Raw genomic sequence first — 27,074 nt, forward strand, 5'->3', positions numbered from 1 at the left:
AGAGATTAAACTCAAGTCATTAAATCTCTTCCAAGACGTAAGTTAACCAGTGTGAACACCCCTGGGCAGAACCAATAATTCCCAAATGTGGATTCTCTACTCCCAGAGTTCCTGCATTCTAGTCCCCAGAGGGCAAATCAGGGAGGAGGGTGCCTTTCTCCAGGAGCATGGCACACAGCTCTGCCTCCAGTCTCTGAGCCGTTAGAGAACAAACATCCTTTGAGCAGCACTGACGCCTGCCCCAGTATGGGCTTCGGGCTGCCAGCAACAGCTGGGTGAACAATTGGGCAGCAATCTAATTTCATACCCAGACTCCTGGGAACAGCTGGGGAGAAGACACAGCACAGCCCGGTAGGCCAACTGGAGCCTGCCTGGCATCTCTTGTAATGTGCAATAGGCCCATAAGCCATGGCTTATATTAGGGGACAGTTTGTCTAGGTACGTGCATGGGTTTGGAGGGCCCACATTGGATCAGGGGACCAGCACCATCTTGTAACCCTGTAAAATGTCCTGCTAGAAATAACACAGTCAAAGTTCGACCTTTGAAGATGAGGAGTGGCCGAGGCCTCGGCTCCCGCACATTTTTCTCCTTTCAGTTACAAAGAGATAAACAGGAGCAGAGACGGCAGCAAAGAGAATTTTATTCCGAATTAAAGTCAGTGAGAAGAGGGGAGCAGTTAGTGCTTGGAGCTTTTATTTGGCTTGTGTTTTTTTTGATTTAAAGAATTTCCTTGGTGGCTCTCTGAGTTTGATCAAGAGCCTCCTGCCAGGGGAATAACCAGCAGAGCCTGTCCATCCCTATTTTCTTACTCCTGCTAAGGAAGAGACCCAACAGAGGCTCCCTGTAAGTGGGTCCACAGTAGAAGTCTCACCCCGCGCTCGTAAATCCGTATCTCTCTTTGTCCCTTCACATTCCCAGGGGACGCTGCTGTAGGTTGTGAGCGGGACCTGGGAGGACTGGAGCGTCTCGCTTTAATTGCCCTTTGGAAATTTTCCAAATTGGAGTCCATACGCTACAGGAAGCAGGCAGGTGATCATTAGAAATTTGTGGAAACATTTTTTGACATCAAGGAAAAAGGTGTGATGGTGTTCCATTTCAACTCTGCAGAGAGGAGGTCAGCAGGCCATCCTGCTCCTGGATTAAACTCTGAGCATCAAAAGTCTCCTTCGCAGAAGACCAGCCCCACTTGGGTGGGCCTTCTTTAAGGAGACACTAGGAAGAGAGGCTTTCACCGAGAGCAGGAGTTTCCTAGGGCGGCTGCCACAAATTACCACCAACTGAGTGGCTTCCATGACAGAAATTTATTCTCTCAGCTCTGGAGGCCAGAAGTCCAGTGTCAAGGTGTTAGCAGCCCACACTCTCTCTGAAGGCTCTAAGAGAGAATCTTTTTTTAAAAATCTCTCCCAGCTTCTGGTGGCTCCAGGCATTCCTTGGTTTGTGGCAGCATCACGCCCATCTCTGCCTCCGTCTTCACATGGCTTCTTCTCTGTGTGTGTGCCAAGTCTCCCTCTCCTTTCTCTTAAAAGGAGACTCGTCAATGGATTTGGAGCCCACCCTGATCTAGGATGACCTCATCTTGAGAACCTTACCTTAATTACATCTTCAAATACCCTATTTCCAAACAAGGTCACATTCGGAGGTCCTGGGTGGACATATATTTTAGCGGGTCTGTGGTTCAACCCGTTACATGGAGAGTGCCCTGAAAGTAAAATTCTGTCTATCTAACCCTGCTTTCTCATTGATTCAACCGTTTTAAAGAAGAGACGGGTTTCTTTGGATGAGGCTCATCCTAAAATATAGCTCAAATCCCTACCTGGGGGAGTGGGGGTGGGGGTGGGGGTGGGGGGGTGGAGTGGGAAATCTTAGCACGTTCCCAATGAACATAGGACAGGGTTGGGGCACAAAGCCTAGACCCCCCCGACTGTGTTCTCCGCCCACAAAGCAGGTGGTTGACTGGCATCCTGAGAAGTTGCCTGGGGCAGGGCCATCTCAGGTCGCTGAGAGAGCAACTGCCAGTCCTTGGGGAGCCTGAACACCAGTGGTAGGCACCTCTAGGCCCTCTCGCTCTCCACCCTCCACCACCACTCCTGGCTCAGTGTTGGTGCTTAGAAATGTTAAATAACAATAATAATAATAACACATCTGAGTGTGACGCTTTAATAGCCAATCTGTCATTTTCCTACTTTATTTCTGAGATTTTAAGAACTGTGCCCTTCCTGCACAAAACATCAGGGTGCATTTATATTAAAAAAATGAAACTAATTAAAATGTTTGAAAACCATAAACCACACCACCATAAAACAGCAGCAGCCCTATTTTTCCAGTCTAAAAAGATTTTTCTTCCTCATTTTGTGGCCCACCCTGATGAGCAAACCACTGGGGTTGGGAGGCACTGGAGGTAGGAGGCTGGAGCAGCGGTTTTACCTCTGAAGGAGGCCTCTGCTTCCACGACTCTGGCGTGGCATCTGAGGGAAGCGCGGCTGGGCAGCAGTCAGAGGATTGGATTCGGACAGGGAAGGCTGGAGGACAAGCTACCCTTCAGGTCATCAGAACTCAACCCGCTTAACGAGTGACTGTATCTTGGGAGAGTTTTCAAAGGCTGAACTCATAAGGCGAACACTCATGCTTAAGCACACAGTGATTCTGTCGCCCCACAGCGCTGAGGTGGGCGCGTGTGGCCACAGCCTCTGGTCGATCGGCTGTCACTGCCTGTGACTCAGCCTATCCTTCATCACAACCGGATGCCTTGGCGAGGGAGGGCACTGGGGTTATTCTCTAATCGGGAAGCTGCCCTCACAGAGTCCATGCCAAACCGGTTGGGCCATGAGAACGTTCTCAGTAAACAAAGTGCACACATTTGCTGAATGAATAATGAGAGAGAATCCATGCAATGTGCAAAATGCTGGGAAGGAAGGCAGTGAGGTGGTGGGGAGCAGGAGCAGAGGACCAACAACGTACATTAAAAAGGCCAGAGTTTTCCTCTAGCTGCACCACAAGGGAAGAGGTGTCTGCCTCCCTCCGGAGAACACAGGAGGAACCAGCGAGACATCATTGTTTAAATGCTCATACCTCATATTTTCTCAGATGAGAGTCCATTTCTTTAAAAAAATCAGCCCCTAGGAATTTATCTTGACAACAAAACTCCAATTTCACATACTGTCACCACCATCTCTGGCACTTAGTGAGCACCTACTGTTTGCCCAGCAATGGGCTGGATTTCTTACCTGGAATTTCCCTGATTCGGATACAGCTCCTGTAAGGTAGTATTGCTGTCAACCGTGTTTTACAGATAAGGAACATGAGGCTGCAGGACGTTTAGCCAGCTTAGCAATGATATAAGTCAAAGCTGCCAGTCTTTAAGGCCTGTGTCTTTCCAGTTCATGGTCTGCGTCACACAGAACCATGGGCTCACACGCACGCTCCAGCCGGACTCACCTGCATCAGAGTTGGGGCTTGTAGCTGACTGAAGTGTGGGACATGAGGGGGCAGAGGTGCAGAGGTGAGAGACGAGGCTTAGTGAGGTGAGCAGAGGTGGGATCACCAAGGGCCTTAAGCCACTTTATCTTCAGAGCAAGTTTGGAGTAATTGCACCATTATTATTTTTTTTTTTGGTGAAGAAGATTGGCCCTGAGCTAACATCTGTTGCCAATCTTCCTCTTTTTGCTGAGGAAGATTAGCTCTGAGTTAACATCTGTGCCAATCTTTCTCTATTTTGTTTGTGGGATGCTGCCACAGCATGGCCTGACGACTGGTGCATAGGTCCATGCCTGGGATCCGAACCTGTGAACCCCAGGCCGCTGAAACAGACCATGCGAACTTAACCACCATGCCACCGGGCCACCCCCCCCCTTTTTTTTTAAAGCAGAGGAGTGACAAGATCAGATATGTAGTGGTGGGGAGAATGGATGGGAGGGAGTGGGCGGACTAAGGGGGCGGGGAGGCTATCTCTGTCCCCTAGGTGGAAGCAGAAATGGAGGGAAATGGATGGACCTGAGAAGCATCCGAAGGTGGACCTGATGGCAGTGATGGGGATGGTGATGGCGAGCGGAGACTCCCGGTGGCTTGCGCAGCTGGGTGGACTGGGTCCTGAGCCAGGCGTGCCAGGGGGAGGAGGAGGTGTGAGGCTGAGGATGTGGAGTTTAATTCTGGGCATTTTATACTTGAGGCTCCTGGCAGATATCTAAGGGCAGATGTCCAGAGAAAAGAATTGGGAGTTAGAGGCCTGGGCTTTGAAGGAAGGAAGGTCTGAGTTCAAATCCCACTTCTCAGAGCTGGAGCGCTGAGCAAGGTCCTCAGGGTTTCCGTAGCTCAGTTTCCTCCTGTGTAAAATGGGGATCACTGTAGACTTACCACATGGGGGTGTTGTAAGAACTGAGATGAAACATGTAAAGTTCTTGGTGTGATGCCTCAACCTCCATAAATGGTTTAAAAAACAAAACAAAGGAACAACAGCCACAACAAAAACACAGCTAATGATCACAACCACCAACCAATGGCACATGGTGGAAGCCCAGGACTGTTCAGGGTGTGGGTTCTGGACTGGAGATCATCAAATACAGGAGAGAGTTTTTCATTTCATGGAAGCCCAGTAACTGCTTTGCAAAATGCCTGACTTTGGGATCCCCGGAATCAGTGAGGAGCTACGTGCATTTCAAACACGGATTTAACTTATTTGTGGGCTATTGACTGCTGTCACCAAGATGCCACACCAAGAACAAGAGGCAGTCCCAGAGTTTCTCTGAAAAGAGAACACAGAACCATGGAAAAGAGGAAGACAATTTTCAAAAACGCACAGCTATCTTTTTTAGTAAAGCAAGTGAATTTCCATGACTATATACCCTCTTCTACCCACAATTCAATTAGATAATTTGACACGTGATTTACTGAGCACAGAGCAGGCAGGTGTGAAGTGCTAGCAATGCAACACCTAAGAAGACAGGGCCTTTGTCTCAAGGCCCCACATTCTAGAAGGAGAGAGAAATAGAGAGGTGAAGGCCATACAGTGAAGCCCATGGTAATAATAATAACAAATCCAAGTGTGCACTAGACACTAGACACTGATGTAGACACCAGACATTTGCAGTATTAACTCACGTAATCTCCCCCACAACCGAATGCAATAGATGGTATTATTATTATACCATTTTATAGAGGAGGAAACCAGGCTCTGAGAGGGTAAGTAACTTGCTAAAAGCCACACAGCTAGAAAGTAGAAGAGTCAGGATTTGAACTCTGGCAGTCAGAATGCGGAGTCTGGGCTCCTAATCCCATCACTATGCTGGCAAAGAGGTGTGTTAAGTACTTATACATCAGGTGTGCTTGTATATTGGGTCCCAACTAGGACTGATTAATGTGGTTTGCTAACCAACTGATCATTTCACCCTCCACGTAACACACCTTTTTGCCCTCACTGCCTCTCAACTCGCAGCCCCTCCTCCTCTCTTTAGTGGCCCCCAGGCATGCCATCCAACAGAGGTTGAATTTGAAATCCTGGATCAACACCTCTAACGACAAAGGGATTCAATCATTTACCAAAGATTAGCTGCTTCAGAAGTGCCTCCAAAGTTGACAAGGGTCACCGGAGAATTTCTTCAGCCCCCAGAGTCCCTAGACCGGGCAGGGTCAGCTACAGAGGGGCTTCTGAACAGTCAAGGCCAGAGACACGGGATGAGGGTCCACCTGCTCTGCCCAGCTCTGCATGTGGACAAAGGCTCGGTGCTTCCTCTCCGCCTCTCCTTTCCAACTTTCCTTGGGGGCACCCACTCCTCTGCTACGACCCAGGTTCTTGGCTTTGATGACAAAAGATAGAACCTGGTCCCAGTCAGGAAGCCCCAGTTATCTTTCACAGGGCCACGTAGAGACACAGGGGTCTGGGCTAAGGGGAGGCACAGTCAGCAAGTGATGGATTCTGCAGGCTGGCAGAGCAGGACCGAGAAGCCCACTGGAGATGGGTGTTGACCGGCCAGGGCTTGTTCCATCAGTGCTGAAGCTGCCAATGCTTGACTGGCTGCCTGATCACAGACGTGTGGGTGCTCAGGGGGAGCCAGAGGTGGGTGTGAGTGGAGATGGGAAGGCTGCTGCTGACTCACTGATGCCACCAGAGCCCACCTGGGTCCCCCAGGGACATAGAATATCTGGACTTGGGAAGATTTTGCTAGAAAAACCCAGAGTCTAGCATTGGACGTGGCAGTTACTAATTTCTGCTGGGAGGAAGAGTCTTTTTGGAAGTGTAATGCTCATTTCATGGATCCTCTGGATGTGCCAGGTGCAGACTTTTCCCGTAGCCGTGTGAGCTGTCAGATCAATGGGGCCCCATCAGCCTGGTGAGGGAACTGCTGGGATCTCAAAAATGGATAATCCCAAATTCTGAGCACCAGTTTCTTCTTCAATTATTTACACGGAACACGATGTGGTGCAATGGAATCTAATTCATAACGCCTTTTTAATGCCTTTATAACACAATATTCACAATATTCCCTTCTAATCTCAGCAGATGACAAGTTGCCACTATTGAATTCCCATTAATATGAATTATGGGTACAATATATTTGCCCAATATCCTCTCCTCAGCCTAATATCGTGGGGGAATAAAATCATACCCTCAGCATATTCGTGACATACGACGTGATGGCAGCGTGGAGTCTGTCCGCTCCTGGCTGGGGTGGAGGCTCCCGCACTGGCCAGTGGGTGGACAAGGCCTGGAGCTCAGTCGGGTGACCTGTGGTGACACGAGTCTTTCCTCTTCCGTGACTCTCAGGATCACAGTCCCCTTGAGAGCGCGGGCTGTTCCCGCCCCACGTTACACAGCGTGTGTCATCTCCACCTTACAGCAGCGTCATGAGGCGGAAGTAAGGTGGACGGCCCTGTGCTGGCAGCATAAGCCCGGACACTGCATGACCTCTCTGAAGTTGTATAAGGAGGATGATCACGGACCTGCCTCATGCAGTTGTTGTGGGATGCGGTGGGTTAACACGGCAAAAAAACTTAGAACCCCGGCCGGCTCACAGCGAGCACTCAATGAACATCAGTGACCGTCGTGATGCCGATGGTGGCGGCGGCAATCCCAAGGACATATCTAGGATACAGCCGGCCGGCAATTCTGAGCTGCTTCCTAGGGTGGCTTCTGAGCGCACGGACTTATGGTGCACACTTGTGCTGGGAGGTCCACACCTCTAGCTTGGAGAGTACCCTTGCTGCTGGCGAGATTTAGTCACTGCTGAACACAGCTCAGCTGAGGCTTCCCCCGCAGCCTCAGCTCTTGGGGGTGCTAGAGAAAATGACCACAAATACGCCCTCCAATGGCTCCAGCACCCCCCAGGACCCTCCTTCTCAAGGGCCTGGCCGTCCCACTCATCGGCAGTAACCCTGCAGCCCCAGAGCCTTACCGGCGGGAGAGGAGCGAGTGGGAGAGCTGAGCATCTTCCCAAGGCAGTCAGGCCACCTCGTGAGTCACAGCGGGGATTCCTCAGTGGCATCAACCTTGGAATTACCCCGGCAGCCCTCCTGGGGGCTGGGCCGCCCTCCCGCCCACCCCTCAGCTCTTCCCCACATTTCAGTCAAGCCCATGTGGGTCTGCGTTAAGGGCCACCATTTGACTGGCCTCATTCTAGCCACTGTGATTAGCGCTCCTGTTTCTCTTAATAAAGGAAATTTCTTGGTGCGTCAACTCTCCCTGAATTTACACAGATATTTCTTCACTCTCTTCTGACAGCAGGCCATTTATTTATTTTTCATTGTGGTAAAATATATATGACATAAAATCTGCTACGTCCACCATTTTTAAATATACAGTTCAGCGGCATTCATTACATTCACAAGGTTGTGCAACCATCACTACTGTCTATTTTCAAAACTTTTTCTTCACCCCAAACAGAAACTGTACCCATTAAATTATAACTGCCCCTCCCCCACCCATCCGCTCCAGCCCCTGGTAACCTCGAATCCACTTTCTGTGTCTATGAATTAGGGCATATATTTTTATAAAGTGCTTTTGCCTTGTTATTTCATGTAGACTGCATAACAACCCAGTGAAGTGGGCATTGTGGTATCCAGTTTATAGGTCAGGAAACCGAGTCTCAGAGAGCTTAGTGTCCTGTGTTGAGGTCGCTCAGCCAGTGAAGTATGGACACGAACCTTGAACCCCGTCTCCTGACCCCAGCCTAGGGCTTTTCCCCCATCCCAGGCAGCCTCCTCAAATACGGCCTTTCCCCCAATTCCAGGGAGGACTGCCCCCTAGTAGGAAGGGGGCTAAAGACAAAATCCACAACACATAGCAACCTTTCCTTCTCTCTGTTCCCCCAGAGCAGCGCTGAGCTTACAGAGAAGGCAGCGGCAAGTCATGGCTGCTCCAATCCTGTCTGATGTTAAGGGCCAGCTCATGATTCTGCGGCATCTCCACGCCCCAGCCCAGGTTTAAATCCACCAGAATGACTGAGAGACCAACAGGAGGGAGCCACCCCCTTGACCTTGGGTATTGCTCCAAGCCCACCCTGGCAATGCCTGCCAGTTTTGATGGCCTAGACTGCCCTTCTGGGAGGGAACAAACCAAAGCAGTCTGAAAGCAGCCACTAAAGTGGACACCAGCCACCACTACGTCTTGACCAAAACAAGAAACCCTGAGAAAGAGGGAGAGGCTGTGGCCTCAAAGGCTCAATGGTCCCCAAGATCCTGCATCTGAGCAGAGTATACACCACCCACACGGCTTGGCTGCTAAGGAAATAAGGCTGGCAGGTAAGAGAGAAAATGAACAGAACTGCAGCTAGGAGATGTGGGGCTGGACCAGGGAATCCTCTACACGCTTTGGTCCTGACAGTCATGGCTGTTTCAAACCACCAATGAGCAAAACTGCTTCAGTGGGGAGCCTGCAGCTCTCTCTTTAGGATGTGCCACTAGCATTGGGGAAAGATGTTAACGGAAATGTGTTCAACCCAGTCGCTCATTCAACAAATTTCAGTGAGGATCATTCTGGGCGGGGCCTATTCAGAGCTAGATGCCTGGCTCTGGAGCTAGACGGCCTAGGGACGAATCCCGTCCTGCTGAGTGATCCTGGGCAAATCACCTTGTCTTTCTCATCTCTAAGGTGGTGGTGATGATAATGACCTCAGAGGGCGACGATGAGGATTTTAAAAGTTAATGTTGGGAAAGTGCTTAGAACAAAGCCCCAAACAAAGTAATTACTACACGAGTGCCTGAAATAAAATAACCAAATGCAAAAGGATGCAAGCCATTACAGGCAAACAGGAGGAAAATCCCAAGGAAATACTAGTATTTGAGAGAAAAGATTGTGATCCTGTGAATCCAAATGCTTTGGGAGAGATGGGAGGGGGTGCAGGCCCTGAGGCGAAGGCCTTCATATGTAAAATCCGCACTGCCATTCTGGCTTCATGATCTGGACACAGGATCCATCAGCAAGCCCACGAAGGCTCCACTTCAGCTCACCACGTGAGTCCCGTCTTCCTCATCCTCATCATGCGCAGCCACAGAAACTAGTCGTTTTTTAAAGGATGATCCACTATGTAGGTAGAGATGATGGCAAAAGCATTCATCCTACCTACCCCTGCAATAGGGGCTAAATAAATAAATAAACATTTCTATCCATAAATTCATTCATTCCGTCCCCTAACACTTATTGAGAACCTCTAATGCTGGGCACCACATGGAGCTTATTCCAATGGAGTTCACTGCCTACTAAGGAGAAGAATGAATAAATGGATAAGTACCGTATATTGTAGGTATTATATAGGGACGTAAACAAAAGTGTTACAGGAACAAGAGAAATAATAGTGATTTTTTTTTCCATCACAGAAGTGGTCACATTTAGGTATTTAGGCTGTCAGTTGTAGGAGAAACAGGAGTATTTCTGGGCAGGAAAGATAGGGAATGAAGATTCTAGCTGGAGGGAGTGGCAAGTGCAAAGGCCCTGGGGCCTGAGACCTCCTCTTATGTTTGGGGAATTGCAGCTGAAGTGGGTGGTAGGGGTGAAGCTCTCAAATGACTCCATGGCTCAGGCACCCAGTGTTTTGGTGGATTTCCATCAGACAGAAACATGGCCTCACAGAAACACAGGAGTGTGGTGTTAGTAAGCTATGCTCTGGTGTTGGCATTCAGGGAAGAAACAGATAGCACAATCCCTGTACGCAGCAGCGAGTGTTGAAATGAATGACTAATAGGTAGAGGGTACTCACAAAGGTCATTGCAGCTGTTTTTACCCAACCAGTGTGCGAGCTAAGGTCTGGGAGATGGAAGAAGGCATCCACGCTGTTGCTGAGGAGCCATTCATGCAATCGAGACAATTGTCTTTTGTTTATCTTTTTACACAACCAGGAAATGTACTAGCTCACATAACAGGAAGCCCAGAGTCAGGCAGGCATGCAGCATTAGGGCTCCGGTTTCATATTTCTGGAATTCTCTTGCTTTTTTTTTTTCTATTCCTCATGTGTTAGCTTCATCTTCAGGCTTGTAGCATGATGGTTATAGCAATTCAAGGCATCATGTCCAGACATGACATATCCAGAGGAAGAGGGATTACTTTTTTTCTTATGACTCTTCCTTAGAAAGAAGAAAACCTTCTCCAAAACCCCCAGACAGGATTATGCTCATGTTCCAATGGCCAGAACTGGGTCACATGACCGTTTCTAAACCAACGATGGGTGAAGAGGAGGGGATTATCATTCCTGGTTTAGAATCATCATAATCCCAGCAGGGGCTGGGGTTCCGTTTCTCCAAAGCTTGGGATCCCTGAACAGAACCGAGATTCTGTTAGGAAGGAAGAGGGAGGGAAAATGGACGTTGGATAGACAGCTAGAAACACCTACTACAGACCTCAAAGGTTGCTTTGTCTGGCCTGGTGTGGTTCTCTAGCATCTGCACCCCGACAGAGGGAGCTGCCTGACTCCCCTGCAGGCTTGGCCATGCCACCCGCCTATTCCTACCTCCCCCCAACCCATCAGCTTTAGGGTCACTTCTAGCCCGAAAAAGGAATTCTTTAAGCAGTAGATCAAGAATCTGGATCATGTTCAATGCCAGTCTAGTGCTGAGTTGGGTTTCTTTTAATCTGGAAAAAGGCTACCCTGTGCTCAGAGGGTCTCTGTCCCGCCAGAGAAGCTTCCCCAGGTAACCTCAAGGCAGATGCTGTTCTGGAATCCCAACGATGTTCACAGAGGAGTCAGAGCTGTGGCCCAGAGCTGGCCAGTGTACCGAGACAGGTAGGTAAATCCACTCTTGACCAGGGAGAGAACCCTCCAGCATGGGAGGCCCTGGCCCGCACTTTACAGCCAACAGGAAACAGAACCAACCCGGAATGCTCCTGATGGACCTGGCCATCCAAGAAGCTGGGCTCATGGGTTTGTGCTTTCTGCCCCAGGTCACAGTCTTTCAAATCCATGTTTTTAAAATAAAGAAGCCAAATCTGAAAGCATGAGTGATTGAGATCCTCCCAACTCCAACCCCCCCGCCCTGCCCCTGACCTCTTAGCCAACAGGAGTATGGTGGGCTTTGATTCCCCATCTCCAGGTGTGAAGCAAACCTAAGGATGTGGAATGTGAGTGACTCCCTCTGCCACCCACAGCTCATCTGAGTAGGGCAAGGAGTGTTACTTCCTGCAGGAGCAGGTGAGAGTAGGGGTTAGGGGAGCGGGGAATGACAGCAAGATTAACCAACTAGCCTGGGCCTCGGAAGCACGTCTAGCGAGGAAGGGCCCTGTGTGGGGACAGAAGAGTCTTTTTAAGGGACTGTGGCAGCCGGCAGTTTAAGTCACAGGAGGCAGGTGCTGATGACTGGCCTTCTGCTACTGGGGCGTGCACCTTGCTTTCATCCCTGGCTTCAAGGACTCCTTTCATGGTGCCAGACGGTCCAAAGTATTCACCCATCTCCTCCATGAAGCAGGAGAGGGGAGGCGGGAAGGCAGGGCTCCTCCTCCATCAATAGGAAGGGCGTGCGGCAGCAGTCTCCAAATGCATGCTGAGGCTCTGCTGAGTTCTCAGGGCTCTGTATTTACCAGAGGAAAATGAGGTTTCTTGCCTACGGGTTCTAGAGAGGCAAATTCACAATGCAAATGAAGATGACACGACTGGTTGTGAGGGCGGCTGGAGCAGCACACAGAGTTCTCCTAAGCCTTCACCTTAGGGCAGCGAAAGGAGCATTGAACCTGACTGATAATCTGCTAGGTTATGTCAGCTGAGCTCTGTGGGGACCCCACAGTGACTCTTCTCAGTAATATCATGCTTTGGGAGGACTCAAGCCAGTTTGGTCGCCTGTGTCACAAAAGTGAGTAAAACAGGGGCAGGGTCAGTCTGGGTTTGGAGGAAATTCTCCTCCCTGAAATTAAACTAAATCGGTAAATGTTGATGGTGAAAAAATGATACCACGGGGCATTAAGTGCTCCTTTCTATGCTTATTTCCCCAAGTTATTTTTAGCATTACAGACTGTTCCCAGCTAACAAATGGGTGGGGTTCTGAAAGTTCATTTGTAATTTGGCTGTTTAGATTTTGGAACATACTTTCCCTATAAAAAACAATGTTATAAATGGTGATGAGATTCCCAGGCTAGTTCTCCAAAGCCTATTTAACCCATAATGTAGCTAGAATACTGTCCTTTTGCAATCAAAAAATTGTTTAATTGCAACATGAGTAATTAAGAGAAATAGGGAAAACCATTAAAAGTGAATAAGAAGTAGATTTATGTTCATCTTAAATGATGCTGTTTGCAGAAAACCTAATTTAATTTAAGAAGAGGCCTTTCCAAGGGCTTTTTGGGAACTACACGGGATTTAGTCTATTAGGGAGAAAGAGCCACCAGGCTGTCCAATGTGGGGCTACTGAGCATTTGCATCACATAACTGGCTCCTTTCCTGATTTCAGGCTCATCAGAAAGTCTTCCGGCCAGAATTTGTTTTCCCATGTGGAGTCTCACAGGGAGAAATCCACTGGTCAAAATCCATGAAGGTGGTCTCCTTGCAATGGATTTTTAAAGTTCCAAATCAGTAGGTTAGCATCTGTCCCTGTGAATGTCCTGGGAAGAGCAGTGTCCCAGTCCTATCAGTTCTGGGGCAGTGACAGGATCAAGCATTGGAGACTTCAAGACTGTATCCTGGCCACTGGTGGATTTCCAAGGTAAATGTCCCCTGTGAGGGTCCCTGGGGGCCAGCTACACCGCCTTCTCCCTGGCAATGCAATCCTTGCTGGGTGCCTTCTTTCAGACCTCACTAGGCGACTCTTGTATGGATGGGATGTGTGTAATCCAGGTGTGTCTAGGTCATGCGTGTCCCATATTGATTCCCTACATCAGGCCAGGTAGAGGGGAGTAACAGATTGATCCTATCCTTTCCACCTGAGGCATGGGATCCCCGGCCGGAAGCTTGAGGGTGAGTTACTGTGTTTAAGCAAGTGTGCTGGAAACACGGGGGTATACAGTCACGTGTCGCTTAACGACAGAGATACGTTCTGAGAGACAGTTCTTTAGGCGATTTTGTCATTGTGTGAACATCATAGAGTGTATGTACACAAACTTACATGGTATAGCCTACTACACACCTAGGCTGTATGGTAGTAATCTTACGGGACCACCATCAGATATGTGGTCCGTCGTTGAACGATGTGTCATTATGCGGTGCACGACTGTATTACAAAAATGACCACAAATAATGCTTCCCATCCTTCCATGCCTGTCCCTTTGCAATGTGGTGTTGTAGCCCCTTCCAGCATGAAGCAGGGTCTCTTTGCCCACTCCTTAAATCTGGCTTGGCTGCATGACTGCTGTGGCTAATAGGGTTTTAGCAAATGTGCCTCAAGCAGAGGTTAGAAAAGCACTTGTGCATGGAGCCTTGTTCTCCTGCTGCTCTTGGAACCCTGAGACCACCACGTGAGTGAGCCTGAGCTAGCCAGATGGAGGACGACAGGCCACATGGAGAAGAACTGTGACACCTTGGCTGATAGTTTGCTAGCACAGATGTGTGAGTGAGGCCATCCTGGAGCAGCCACCAGTCACCAGCCACTAACCAACCCACTGCTGACCACAGACCAATGAGAGAGCCCAGCAGAGATCAGCCGAGCCAGCCCAGACCAGAAGTGACTGCCGACCCACAGAACTGTGATGGTTTTAAACCACTAAGTTTGGGGATGGTTGTTATGCAGCAAAAGCTAACTTATACACACTTCTGGCTTCAGTCAATGATACCTTCTGACAACTTTCCTTTGGATTCTAGACGATGGCTCATCCCTTACAAATGTGGGAAAATACATAATCTTCTCCCTTCTTTTTGTCTCCTTAATCGAAATTTAAGTTCGAGCCACTCAGGTCTGCCCTCCCTAAACTATAGGCTTTGAAATGGGTGCTTGGGAAATCACGACATTTTTCAATTTTGTACAAACTTCATGAATGACAGATGAGTTTTAAGTCAATGACGATACAATCCAAAATGTAGCTGCAACTTCAAGTGCAGACAAAACCCATTAGCTCAGTACGAACACGCACAAGTTGCCTCACAATGCATGATCAGCACCGCATAATTTATCACAAGGGAAATCACAAATGCTCATTCATGGAGCAAGAAACAGTCTTCTGGATAAAATCATGCACAGTCTGGAAATTCACCACAAAAGGGGCTTGAGTGATTCTCCCAGCCGAGCCCACTCAGCAGCCTTTGATTTTCCCTGTGAATATAAGAGGAAAGGGAGGTCTGCTTCTCATTCTGTAACTGTGCAAAAGCATCTTTTATCCATTCATGGACCCCCAGATCCACATGAGAGGAGGGGCTCGCCACATGGGGCCTCATAGTCATTCACATGATTTCCCAAAGAAATCCCTGATCATCTCCCCGAAGAGGAGCATTTCTCCAGAGAGTGTAGTGTGCATGAGGAAGACATTGTTTCCAGGGTCATCTCTCTGATGGTAATATCCACCCTGAAATCCCCAAATGCTCACAAATGTCAAAAATCTGGGTGTCTGCGCTCTGAGGATGGAGCCTGCAGATTTCACAGCCCCTTCTGGTTTTCTTCGGGCCTCTGACACTGGCTAAGTTTCTCTCTCCCCAGCCCAGATTTATTTTCAAGGGCTTAGTTCTGAGGAACGATGGGAATGTTTCAGCCTGAGTGCTCCTGACCACAAGGAGAAAAAGCCCCCAATACATTTCACAGACATCAGCGAAGATTCTGCAAAGTCCATTCTTTCAGGAACAAAATTGCATTTTATGAAGCCGTCCCTTTTCTGTTTCATCTGTCAAGCAGGTTTGCTGAGAGTAATTTAAATTTCATGCAGCAGCAACTGCGGGGCCACGGTATTTTCTTTCCATCCCACAAACAGGCCTGGCCACGGAGTGATGTTCCTGCTTCTCAACCACCCTCCCCCGGGGCTTTGACTGCCTGGAGCCCAGTGTTGGGCCAGGAATGGGGTGCTGTCCCAGCTCTCAGCTTTGCTTTGTGCCACATCAGTCAGGGGAGGGGACAGTCCAGTGAACCTCCCCTCAGCCCACCAGCACCAACCACGGAGGACTGATTTCTCCTCAAGTGTATGGATACTTTGTCCGACCCAATCTCTGATTTAACTTTTTAAATTTAACTTTTATTGAGTCCTGAACCAGTGGCAGGCACTGTTCTAAGCTTTTCTGTACGTATTAATTTAACCAATCCTCACAACATCCCCATGAGGAAGATACTATTATTATTCCCATTTGATAGACAAAGAAACTGAGGCTCAGAGACGTACATAGCTCCTAAGTGGCAGAGGTAGAATTCACATCCAGTTCTGTCTGACTCGAGAGCTTGAAGCTCTCACCAGCTGTGCAATGTAGAGTCAACATAATCTTTGGCCTGAATATTCCCACCTATAACACAAGAGGTAAATATGCCCATTGAAATTTGGTGTTTGCTGTCAGGTAGGTGGAGGAGAGGATGGGAAAAGTTACCACAATAATGCTGCAATAATGGTTACCATGGTGATGCAACAGCCAGGCAGCCTGGGGGAAAGGAGCCAGCCCAGGCCCGGTCTGTTTCTCACTCACTAGGTGACCCGGCAAGTCTTATTTCCTCTGGGCCTCACTCTTCCGACCTGCAAAATAGAGGGGCTGCAGCGTGGTCACTCTGCTCCTCATGGGCTCTGGGGACTTGTGTTCCAGAGGTTCAAGAGCTGATCCAGGCCCTAGGGAAGCAGTTTATTGGTCTGAGCAATGTGTGTGTGTGTGATCTGGCCAGACCCTCCTCGTGCCTCAGTGGCCCAGGAATCTGTGCTTGTCCAATTGGTCTTTCCTCAAAAACCTACAAGAAACCCTCAGGCCACAGAAAAATGAAGATACAGAAAAATCAACTCAGGCCTGAAGGCAGCAGTGACAGAAATAATTGTCATCACCTCACTAATCAGCCACTGGGAGCATAGCCAGCCTTCCCCGCCCCAGAGAGCTGGGACCGTCCCCCATGGGTTGGCAGAAGCAGCCCCAGCCCTCCAAATGAGCTGGTGACCAGGCCCACAGGGTAGGAGGGAGGCGAGGTGAAGGGGCAGGCCACCTCTACATTGGTGGTGATGGCCTGGGATGCCCGTGGTTGCCCACAGCCCCAGAGCATATGACACTCACCTGCTTCAAGCCTAGCCCAGAGGAGATGCTAAAGTCTGACAGTGCTGACACTTATCTCCAAGAGTCACCTTCTTGGGGACCTTTTCCTGAGTCCTCAGGGGTGGCTCTGGCCCACACATGGCACTAGAGCCTTCACCGAGGAAGCCAGGCCAATACATTCAAGCAGGCTTTACCGCACTCCGGGGCAGCGGGAACACACAGCTCTGCTCCTGGCTTCTGCTTATCTCCCTCCCCCGATCTTCCACCAGAGTGGGGTCTTGGTCCTATTTACATATGGGCTTTCCTTTGAGGAAAGGGCCTCATGGCTGCAAAAACCTATAAAATCCCTTCACTCAATCATCTGGCTTACTGGGTGGTGCTGACTCAGTTTTGGTTTGGGGTCCACTAGATGTCCTCTTCCCTCTAGCCCCTGTTGCTGCCACGTCACCTTGGTCATGTCATGCCTCCATGTCACAAGGTCAACTTGAGCCCCAACCACTCAGAAACACAACTTCCTTTCTCCGCCTGCTCTTGTTTTTTATCTGAAGACCTACCTTTTTCTCTTGTTGAGGCTAGAAATGATCACCTTACAGGGGCATGGCCTTGTCCCATAGGCCTCACCTGGGGGACGGTGACAGTGGTGATGATGGCACCTATATAGGACTTACCATGTGGCAGCCTTGGCTCTGTTCTGAGCATTCACATGTGTTTTAACTCCCATGATCCTCACAACAACTCTTGGAGGCAGCTACCACTATCTATCCCATTTTACAGAAGTGAGGCCCAGAGAGGTTAGACAACTTCTCCAGGCTCGCTCAGCGAGCAAGAGAGAGAGCGGAATTCAAATCTAGGTAGTCTGGCTCCATGTCTGTCTTTATCCACTCCATTAAGCTGCCTCTGCCAATAACCTCAATGAGAGACACATTCTTGGGTCATTTGGTCATACTGTCCAGGCCACAGATTTGTTATATCCTGGCCTGTGAGCTCCCTGAGGGCCAGAGCCAGCCCTTGGCTGCTCAGTAAAGATGCAGCTTGTTGACCAGGGAAGCCGCAGATGCCTCAGTTCGGGCCTGCCTGTCAATTGATGTGGTACTGGCGTGGGGTTAGACAAACAGGGCGGAGGACAAGTGTCTCGGGGGCAGCCACTAGGCTAGGATGGCAGAAAGGCACCACAGCCCAAATTCAGTGACAGAACCCTGGACGGAAGCTGCTGTAGCTGCTGTCCCCCCTCTCCCCTGCACACCCAGTTCTCCCGAGCACCCCGAAGACTCCAGGGCATAATCAGGCACCTTTGTTTGCTTGGACAAGCCCCTGCAGGTATGAAACTGGGCTGGAGATGGTTACGGAGGGGAGCTGTGCCAAGAAGCTGGCTGTCCGCACAGGCATGAACTTTCGGCCCCTCTCCCCGGTAGCCGCCCAGCACAGTCCTTGTCCAGCTGTTGTTTTCCGTCTGAGGCTGGGTTTCTTTCCTCCCATGTGCTGTGGTTTGGGGCCTGGCCAGTCAGGGATGGTGACCATGGAACTGCTTGGGAGCAAAGCAGGAGCTGTGTGGGCAGGGCAGCCCCGTGGGAGGGGCCCTCACCTCCCAGTCCCCTCCTCTCCCCTTGCCTGGCAGAGCCCAAACCCCTGCCCAGAGGCGCAGCCAACACCGTCCCTAAAACGGCCTCCATCCTGGAGAGGGCAGAAACCATCAGGTGAGCTCCCAGGTCCAGCTTCTCTCCCCCACCTGGAGCCCCCAGCAGTCAGCTCCAGGAGCTGCCATTCTCCAGATGGCCAACAGCTGGCCTTGCCAAGTGCCTGCCAGATGTGGCCGGCGGGGCAGCCGGCCGGCTCCACTGGGCAGAGGTCACTGCACAGCAGCAGTCCAGGGGGCTGGCGCCCAGAGGAAGAATGTGTTTGGCTGGTCTGGGGGCATCGTGCCCAAAAAATCCGCCATCTCCTCTCCCCCGTCCAACATTCCTTCCCTCCCCACCCCAGTGGGGTGGTGTTTTCATAACAGGAAAATAAAATCAATAGGGCACTGCAGCAAGGTGTCAGTGCGCTCCGCGCTGGCCTCCAATGGCTCCATTGTCTCGGCCTCCGCGGGCCGTGCGCCGGCCGCGCTGCGTTATTAACAGGAAGCGGGGCTGAAAGGGGGTTTTGAAAATCCCGGAGACAAAGGCGCGGCACACCTGGAGCGCGGCTTTCCAACGCCACAGTCACCTCACAATGGCTGGGCCGGGGCTCCCCCGCCTTGAACTTCCCCGGCAACTTGCATGAAAGCAGGAAAGTAAAGACTAGACGCAGGCGCACACACGCCGGCCCCGCGAGCTCCGGGGAGGCGGCTCTGAACGGCTGGCGGACGCGACGGCGGCTGCGGGCCCCCGCCTGGCGGAGGGGACAGGATGGCGATGAATAGGCTTCCTGCTACCGGCCACGGCCACGTCCCTCGAGGGTTCCGGCTGCCTAAGGGGCTCAGAGCAGCGTGAGGGGGACCAGCTCAGCCCGGAGCCAGGCAAGAGCCTTGGGATATTTTCATTTCTGCGTCTCAGCAACGCGGCCCGTTTCTGCTGTCGTTCAGGAGGCTGGAGTCGCCTCCTCCAGAAGAGAGGGAATGACCGGGAGCTAAGGCCCCGAGGCTGACTGCTGGGCCTGAGGCCTGGGTCCCCGAGGAAGGTCTAACCCTGGACCAGCTCTCACAGACTCCGTGTGCCTCACTATCCTCAGCTGTAAGGCGGGGATGATGAAAGCACTGCCCTCACGGGGTTGTCGGAGGCTTAGAGGGGACAATGGATGTGGGAACTCTCAGCACAGTGGTTAATAAGTAGTAGATTTATGACCATTTATGACTTACTGCTGGTCAGTATCTTCTTGCAAACCCGAGTCACTGGTACCCCCAGGAGGACTTGCATGGTCTAAATTCACCTATTTAGGGAACCTGTGTGGCTAACCGGGACCTTCACTGTTATTCCACCCATTAAATAGCATTTAATCAACATGGCTGAGGACAATGAGTGGACTCAGCACCTGCTTGTCTTCCTATAAATTAGTCACAGAGAGAGACTTTATGGAACATAAAACCACGTTAACTTTAACTTCAACAGTTACCCGGACCAGCTCCAGGGATGCCAAGACTCCGGAGAACGCAGCGTCCTGCGCAGAGGCTATAAGCCTGCAGAGCTGGCCCGGCCTGCAGGGGATGCCCCCTCTGCCTGGCTCCTGCTCGGAGAGGACGCTAGGTCTTACCTTGGTGGTGACGGCGGAGGCAGAGCTGGCCACGAGGCTGGTGATGGCCTCACCGCTGCCGGTGGTGCAGGGAGCGGGGGCCGTGGCAGGTGTGGGCAGCCGGGAGGGCACCACAGGCAGGGGCAGGAGGCCGGGCCGGGCGCTGAGGCTGCTGGCTGTGCCGCCACCAGCCCCGGCGGTGGCACTGCAGATGCTGGTGGTCCCATGCGTCCCATTGGCACTCCACTCGCGGCGGTCCCAGCCCACCCGGTAATCTCTTTCAAAGCGGCTGTGGTGCCGTGACATCTCGGTGGCCCGTGGCTGCTCCTCACAGGGAAACAGAGGCCGGACCTGCTGGCACAGAGAGGAGAGGAGGTGGTTTAGACAAACAGCAGCCCTGCTAGGATGTGAGGAGGGCAGCAACAACTGTCAGCATCTATTAAGCACCTTCTCTGTGTGCAATAAAGGGCTTTCAAACGATAGCTCATTTCATATTCACAGCAAGCCCACAAAGCATGGATCATTAGCCCCACATCACAGACAGGGAATAAATGATTTGTCCAGGATCACATGGCAAAAGTGTAGTAGGGGCTGGCCCCATGGCTTGGTGGTAAGTGCGCGCGCTCCGCTATTGGCGGCCAGGGATCGGATCCTGGGCGTGCACCGACGTACCGCTTGTCCAGCCATGCTGAGGCCGCGTCCCACATACAGCAACTAGAAGGATGTGCAACTATGACATACAACTATCTACTGGGGCTTTGGGGAGAAAAAGGGAAAAAGAGGAGGAGGATTGGCAATAGATGTTAGCTCAGGGCCGGTCTTCCACAGCAAAAAGAGGAGGATTGGCATGAATGTTAGCTCAGGGCTGATCTTCCTCACACACACACAAAAAAAGTATAGTAGACAGGATTTGAACCCAGTCGGTTTAAAGTAATGCTTTTTGTTCTGCAGCATCCCACTTCCCTGAACGACACATTAAAATGTGCACATTTTAATTATGCTTGAGATATTATCCCACCAGCCCCACTGTGCAAACAAGATCCTGTGGCCTCCTCAGCCATGTTTTCCTCAACGCTACAATGGGTTGATAGCAGCCACATCTATACACTCACTTTATAGTGGACAAGGCCCTTCACATAAGTCTCATTTGATCCTTACGGTAGCCCATGAGTTGGCAGGGCATGGGTCATCCCCAATTTATGGACAAGGGAGCTTACTGAGAATAAGTGATTCCCTTGAGGTCAGAGAACTAGAACCTGAGAAAGTTGCTAAGATCTCCAGCCTTCAGACCGTAGCTCAATGTAGGACTCAAGTCTGAAAAGGTATTGAGCCTCCAGGAGTTGAATTGTCCTTCATAGACCTATGATTCAATTGCTGCCACCAGAGACCCCCGTGCTCCCTGGCCTCTGTTAACCAGACCACCTCCCACACGACTTTCCTGAATATCCAAACATAAGGCCCTCAGTGTTGTCATGGAGACCTAGCCACACCAGGATACTCAGAAGGGCCTTCTGCATCATCGAAGATTGCATTTTGCTCAGCATTACGAAGACTTGCCTGGCTCTCTGCCCAGCTGGGCCCGATGTCACTCTCAGTCAGGAAGGATGCAAAGACACAGGAGAGGCTGTCTCTGTCAGAGAGGCCACCGTGAGGCAGAGGCAGAGCAGAGAGGGTACGGCAGTGCCAGGGCACAGACAGGTGGTTTAGGGTAGGGATCTGCCCTGCACATCACATCCCCAGCCCTGGCCACAGCTCAGACACGACTGGGTTCTCTTTGACCCTTTCCCATTCTTCAACCACTTCCTGTCTGGGGTGTGAGCTCCTGGAGGGCAGGGGTGGCTCCTGACTCATTTTCCTAGCCCACCAGTCCAGCTCAGCCCTGGTGGGGGGCTCTGAAGTTGTTGGCTAATGGATGGACAGGCCACTTTATTTTTAAAATTTCTATCAAGCCCAATCCTACCTGGTCTTTGCACATGCACACCTGATTTCCAGAAGCACACGCTGGCTTCCACCTTCTAGTGCCAGGGAGCCAGAGCCTGGGCCCAACCCCAGCAACCTGTTTCCAGTGTCCTACCTGTGAGGTTGGTCTTGCCCTGGAAGCCGCTGTCCCCTCCCTTGGCACTGTCCCCTCTGCTAGGCCCATGGAGCAGACCTGAGCCTGACCTGCAGCCTGGACTAAGCCTGCAGGCCCACCTGAAGCCCAGCTGACTGTAACCTCTTCAGTTGGATGGCAGGTTCGCTGTTTATGTCATCATTATGCTTCAGAGCTTACACAATGCCACAAAAATTATTTTTTTATCTATTCAGTATTACAGTATTACCAAATAAAAAAATAAAAATGAATGCCCCCGTTGATCACCCCTCACAAACTTTTCCAACTGAGGTTCTCGAGAGAGTTGTCCAAACTTAGCTCTTATCACTCTGGCTCATGCTGCAACCTGCTCCCATGTGGCTTTCGCTCCGGCCACTCCTTGGGAGTCGTTCTCACCGAAGTCCAGAGTGATCCGCTTGTTCAATTAAGGGACATTTATGCCCTCATCTTTCCTGACTTCTCTCACATCTGGCGTGGTTAGTCTCTCTCTCTCTTTCTGGAAACCTCTCTCTGCAGCTTCTGTGACAGCATCCTAGTTTTTCTCCTCCCTTTCTGCTACTCCTTCTTAGCCTCCTTTGCAGGCTCCTCTTTTCTGGCTCACCCTTGAGGGTCCAAACTTCCTCCTCTTCTTTTCTCACCCTACACACTCTCCCTGGATGACCTCGTTCAATTACCACCTCTTTACTGACGACCCCCAAGGCTACATTCCCAGCTCCCTCCTCTCCCAAGCAGCACACCCGCCACCCCACTGCCTGCAGTACCTGCACCTGCTGTTCCACAGGGACCTAAAGACCAGATGGCCCCGTCACCTCACTGTTCTTTTGCTCTCTCATTCTCAGGAACTCCCTCTCTCAGAGAAAGCCACCCCCGTCTCCCCTTCTCTATCCCCATAGTTGATAGCAAGATCTTGGATTCTAAACCCGTTGCTTCTCAAAGCTACCCCCTCTCCATCCACACATCCACCACTCCAATTCATCGTCTCCCACATGGATTATCTCACCAGTCTCCCTGCCCCCAATCTCGCCCACTCTACTGTCCTAATGACTTTTTTTAAAGCACAAATCTGATCTTTATGATACTTTACTCTCCTGCTTTAAGTCATACCCTTCAGAATATGGTCCAGACTCCTCAGGGTGGCTCAGAAGATACTTGAGGATCTGGGCTGGCTCACTTTTCTAGCATCACCGTTCACTCTTCCCACCCGGAGGTGATGCCCAGCCATTCCAAATGCCATAGAATTTCTGAAGGCATCATGCCCTCTCTCAGCTCGGGGTCCAAGCCCATGCTGCTCCCTTGCCAGGAATGGCTTCCTGCCCTCCCCCTGGCTAAGTTCTGTGCATCTGTTATGACTCAGCTCAGGCACTGACCCCTTTCAGAGGTTGCGTTGACTCCTTCTCGCCGGGTCGGGCAAGACACCTCCTCTGTCACCCTGAACACCTGGCACCCACCCCCATCCCAGCGTGGATGGCTTTTGTATATTTGCTGCCTTGAGAACAAGCTCCGCGCTGCTTGTCTTTGTAACCCCGGCACCCAGCACAGCGTCTGCCATAGAAGGGTGTTCAGTACACGTTTGCTGAATGAATAAACAAATGTTTATTTCTTTTTAATTGCTGAATGTTTCCAGAAGGGACAAACACATTTGTGTGAAGGGAGAACCTCAGACGCAAAAATCTTGAGTCTTTCAACGGGAAATTCCATGGAGGCACTGGAGTAAGGAAATGTCCTCCCTTCCTAATAAGTCAGACCTGGAGCCTCCAAGGCTGGCTCTGAAAGGAGAGTCTCTGTGTGTCCAGGGTCAGCTGGACCCCATAGCTTAGACTTGTCTCTCTCAGGATTCACCTGCCAAGGCAGGGCTCTTGCTAATCGTCAAGACCAGAAGGGCCACTGCTTCCCTAGGTTGGATCCTGTGGGGCAGAGATGATGTTACAAGTTCACCACTCTGCATCCTCTCTCTGACCACCAGGAAGACCTCTCCCAGCTCCCTGGCAGTTAGGATGACACATCTGAATTCAGGCAGACAGAATGAGTGGGGAGGTGATGAAGACCACTTCCACACCTGGCCCTTTAAAAACATCTTATATGACCCTGTGGTTCCCTTCAGCTGCCGTGGCAACCTTGGAGGCCACATGTCCCAGCTGGGGCAGCTATCCGATGGAAGAGGGTTGCTCCACCATCATTGGACTTGGTGCCATCGGGATATAAATCTTTATAGTGTCAAGGCACTGAGGTTGGCAGTTTACTTGTTACCTAAGTCTAGCCTAACCTGACTGATACACTAAATCAGCCCCTACACTCCTACAAAACAACACAACTTCACATAGTGTCAAGGAAATCATCTCCTTCCCGCTGGTGAGGCTGGAGATCAGGATGGAGATGAGGTAACCAGCAACCGTGCACTCCTGAGAGTGCCCAGAGGTGGCAGAGCATGCATGGGATCAGGTCAAAGGGGCCTCCTCAGCCCCAAAGAAACCTCTGATGCCAATAAACCCTCTCAGCTCGCTGTCTTGGGGACCACCTCCTGGACCACACTGTGACTCCGTCTTACTCGCAGTTCCAGTGCATGAAAGAAAAGCCGTCCCAGCAGCCTGCCCTTCCTGCCATCCCTACCCTGCTGCTCATCTCTTCAAGTCTCCTTAGAAGGCTGGAGAGGAGATGGAGCTCAGGCAGCTGGAGGCCCCACAATCTGGTTTCAGCATCATTAAGTGTATTCAAAACAAAGGTCAGCTACTCACATGCCAAGTTTGGGTTAGACTTCATCCTTCAATTTAATTTCCCCTTTCAAATGGAATGAAAGAAACGTGTTGCATAGTTTACCCTGGGTGAGACGGCAGAGTGCCAGCTCCAGAGGTGGCAACTTAAGTTCCTGCTGGGCCAGAGCCAGCATGTCACAGAGGTCCCTCGTGCCCACACATGTGCCCAGGGTGGTTGTGGGGGAGGCAACAGGAAGGGCTTGTGGCGGCAGGAGGAGGCCCCAATGAATGAGGTGTCTCAGACGAGGCTGGTCAAGCAATTACAGACAAAACACATAAGAATGCTTCCTTGTTCAGGTGGGCACCTTCTCCTGGCAGGCTGCACGGAGCCTGGCACAGGGCCCTCACCACGAGAGAGGGAGGGCGTCTGGGCCGCAGCCGGTCCTCCGAATGTGGGGGCACTGTTTGTAGAGAAACCAGGGCTCGCACCTGGAGGAGTTAGCGTGTTGCCAGCACCTTTTAAATTACACGCACATGTGTGAAGAAAAAGCCCTAGGGTCTAGAAAATCTTATATTCGTGGGTAGAGGCAGGTCACGCCGAGGTCCAGGGGAGAGACGTTTTGGTGCAGGGCCCGGGTTAAATCTGAAAATTCTCCCAGCGGCGGCCGTTTTACGTGCGAAACTTGGCTCTGGCCTCTGGGATCCGCGTGGCAAAGCTGTTTCTCCACCACAAGGGCTGTCCTTTCCAGCGTCCCAGGGACGCAGCCGGCAGAGAGAAGGGAAAGGGGCGGGGCCCTTTCCCAGGGAGGGCAGAACCCTATTTTTGCTTGCCTGGAATCTCACACTTGCATGGAACCTCCCAGGTCATAGAAATGCACGCGCCTCCACGCTCTCACACGATGGCCCTGTGTGCAGGTGTCCAGGTTTCCACTCTCAGAGCCAGGCCAGATGCAGAGAGGCTGGGGCCTGGGCCAGCACACCGATAAGGAAGCTGCCGCGCCTTCTGATTCCCAGTTCCCTTCTCTGTGCACACACCTCCTCTCCCCCAGGAGCACTGGGGGGACCTCCTTACAGGATCAAAGCAAATGTGAAGAATGGGGTGAACACGTCACTATGAACGCTTCCTATGAGCCAAAATGCTCCTGTGAAGGTACAGCCATTGGTCTTGCTGACCCCTGCCCCCAGCCTCCCCGTTCAGAGCCACACATGCCAGTGCCTCAGTGCACACAGTCACACCCCCAAACCTAAGGACAGAGTCCTCCAGCATGCCAGAAATGCAGCAATGCCACACTGACCAGCTCTGGGGGAAAATCACAACCATCAAGCCCAACTCAGGCTGAGACGGCCTCTCAGAAGTGTTGTAGAAGCCACCCTGGGTGTACCCACAGCACCCCCGTTCCCCCGTGGAAAGGTCTTTCTTTTCCAGGACTCCTGTCAGGGAGAGAGTGAAGAGTCTACTCCTGCGGCTTCCCCACTCCTGAGGATGAGGTACAGGCTCCCATCGTGGTCACCAGCAATGGTACTCCCCCGGCGGGGCCTGGTCCCCTTTCACCCTTGGTCTCCCCTTTCAGCAGGAGTGAACGGAAGTCAGCTTCCTTGCCTGCTGGCCGCTGGGACCCAGTCCTCTGCTGTGCAAGCCCAGAGCTCTTGATGACCACTCCAGGCCTCAGACCTGAGCCCCTGGGCAGTGGAAAGAGAGCCAGGGGGGAGTCCAGAGGGCTGAGTTTGAACCCAGCACTACCCCTTACCAGCTCTGGGAACTTGGGGATGATTACTTATCTGGAAAACAGGGATGGACAGCCCCACCTGCCCCCAGGACCATGAGAGGATCAGACAATACATCCTGTGAGCCCTCTGCACACGGTGAAGAGCCCCATCACTGGGTAATGATCAGATCCTAAAGTCCCAGGGCAGAAAAGGACAGGCCTGCCACTCCAGCACCCACAGGAACTGGGCAGGTCTCCGGGATGAGGACAAAGGAGACTGTTGACTATGAAGCTGTGTGTGGTCTGGTGTCTGAAACACACAGCCAAGGACTCCCTGAGACCCCCTGTGCGAGGTGGCTGTGACCTTGTAGGATGTTCTGTCACCCAGGGCCACTGAGAGTGAATAGATGAAGGTCACCGTCAGCTGAACACCTATGACCTAGGGGATCTCGTATCAGGAACCCCAGGGCCTGCCTTGTCAGATGTGCTTCTCCCTGCAGTTCTGTGTGCCATAAGGGACCCAGGCCCAGGCTTATGACAGGCCTGGAGGAGGGGAATCAGCTGACACCAGGCTCAGCCCCGGTGCGCAGGCTGCGTCTCTGTAAATCGGTCTCCTGGACACTTGCTGGATACCAGATCAGCGGCCCTGCCGCATAGATTCGCTTCAACATGAATAACTCATGAGTGTAAATAATTGAGTTTCGTGTGTCACAGTCATTTGTGCTGTCCATGCGGGGCTGGGGCACGGGGGCCACTGTCCAGGAGCCCATGGCACTGGCCCCTGAGGCTGTGCACATCCCAACACGCTGCAGGACGGCAGCTTTGTGTCCAGGGACACGT

At 51.4% G+C, this 27,074-nt stretch overlaps 1 protein-coding gene across 1 annotated transcript in view; it reads right to left on the reverse strand.

Moving 5' to 3' along the window:
* Positions 1 to 27,074, reverse strand: part of KLHL29 (kelch like family member 29) — a 306,684-nt gene that overhangs the window by 123,741 nt on the left and 155,869 nt on the right. The window contains exon 3 of the mRNA XM_058551720.1: positions 19,768 to 20,097. Within this exon, the coding sequence (XP_058407703.1) occupies positions 19,768 to 20,052 (285 nt within the window). The 5' untranslated portion in view covers positions 20,053 to 20,097. The remainder of the gene's footprint in view (positions 1 to 19,767; positions 20,098 to 27,074) is intronic.

The sequence above is a fragment of the Diceros bicornis genome, chromosome 12 (assembly GCF_020826845.1).
Source record: "Diceros bicornis minor isolate mBicDic1 chromosome 12, mDicBic1.mat.cur, whole genome shotgun sequence".
In the NCBI taxonomy this organism is placed as follows: Eukaryota; Metazoa; Chordata; class Mammalia; order Perissodactyla; family Rhinocerotidae; genus Diceros; species Diceros bicornis.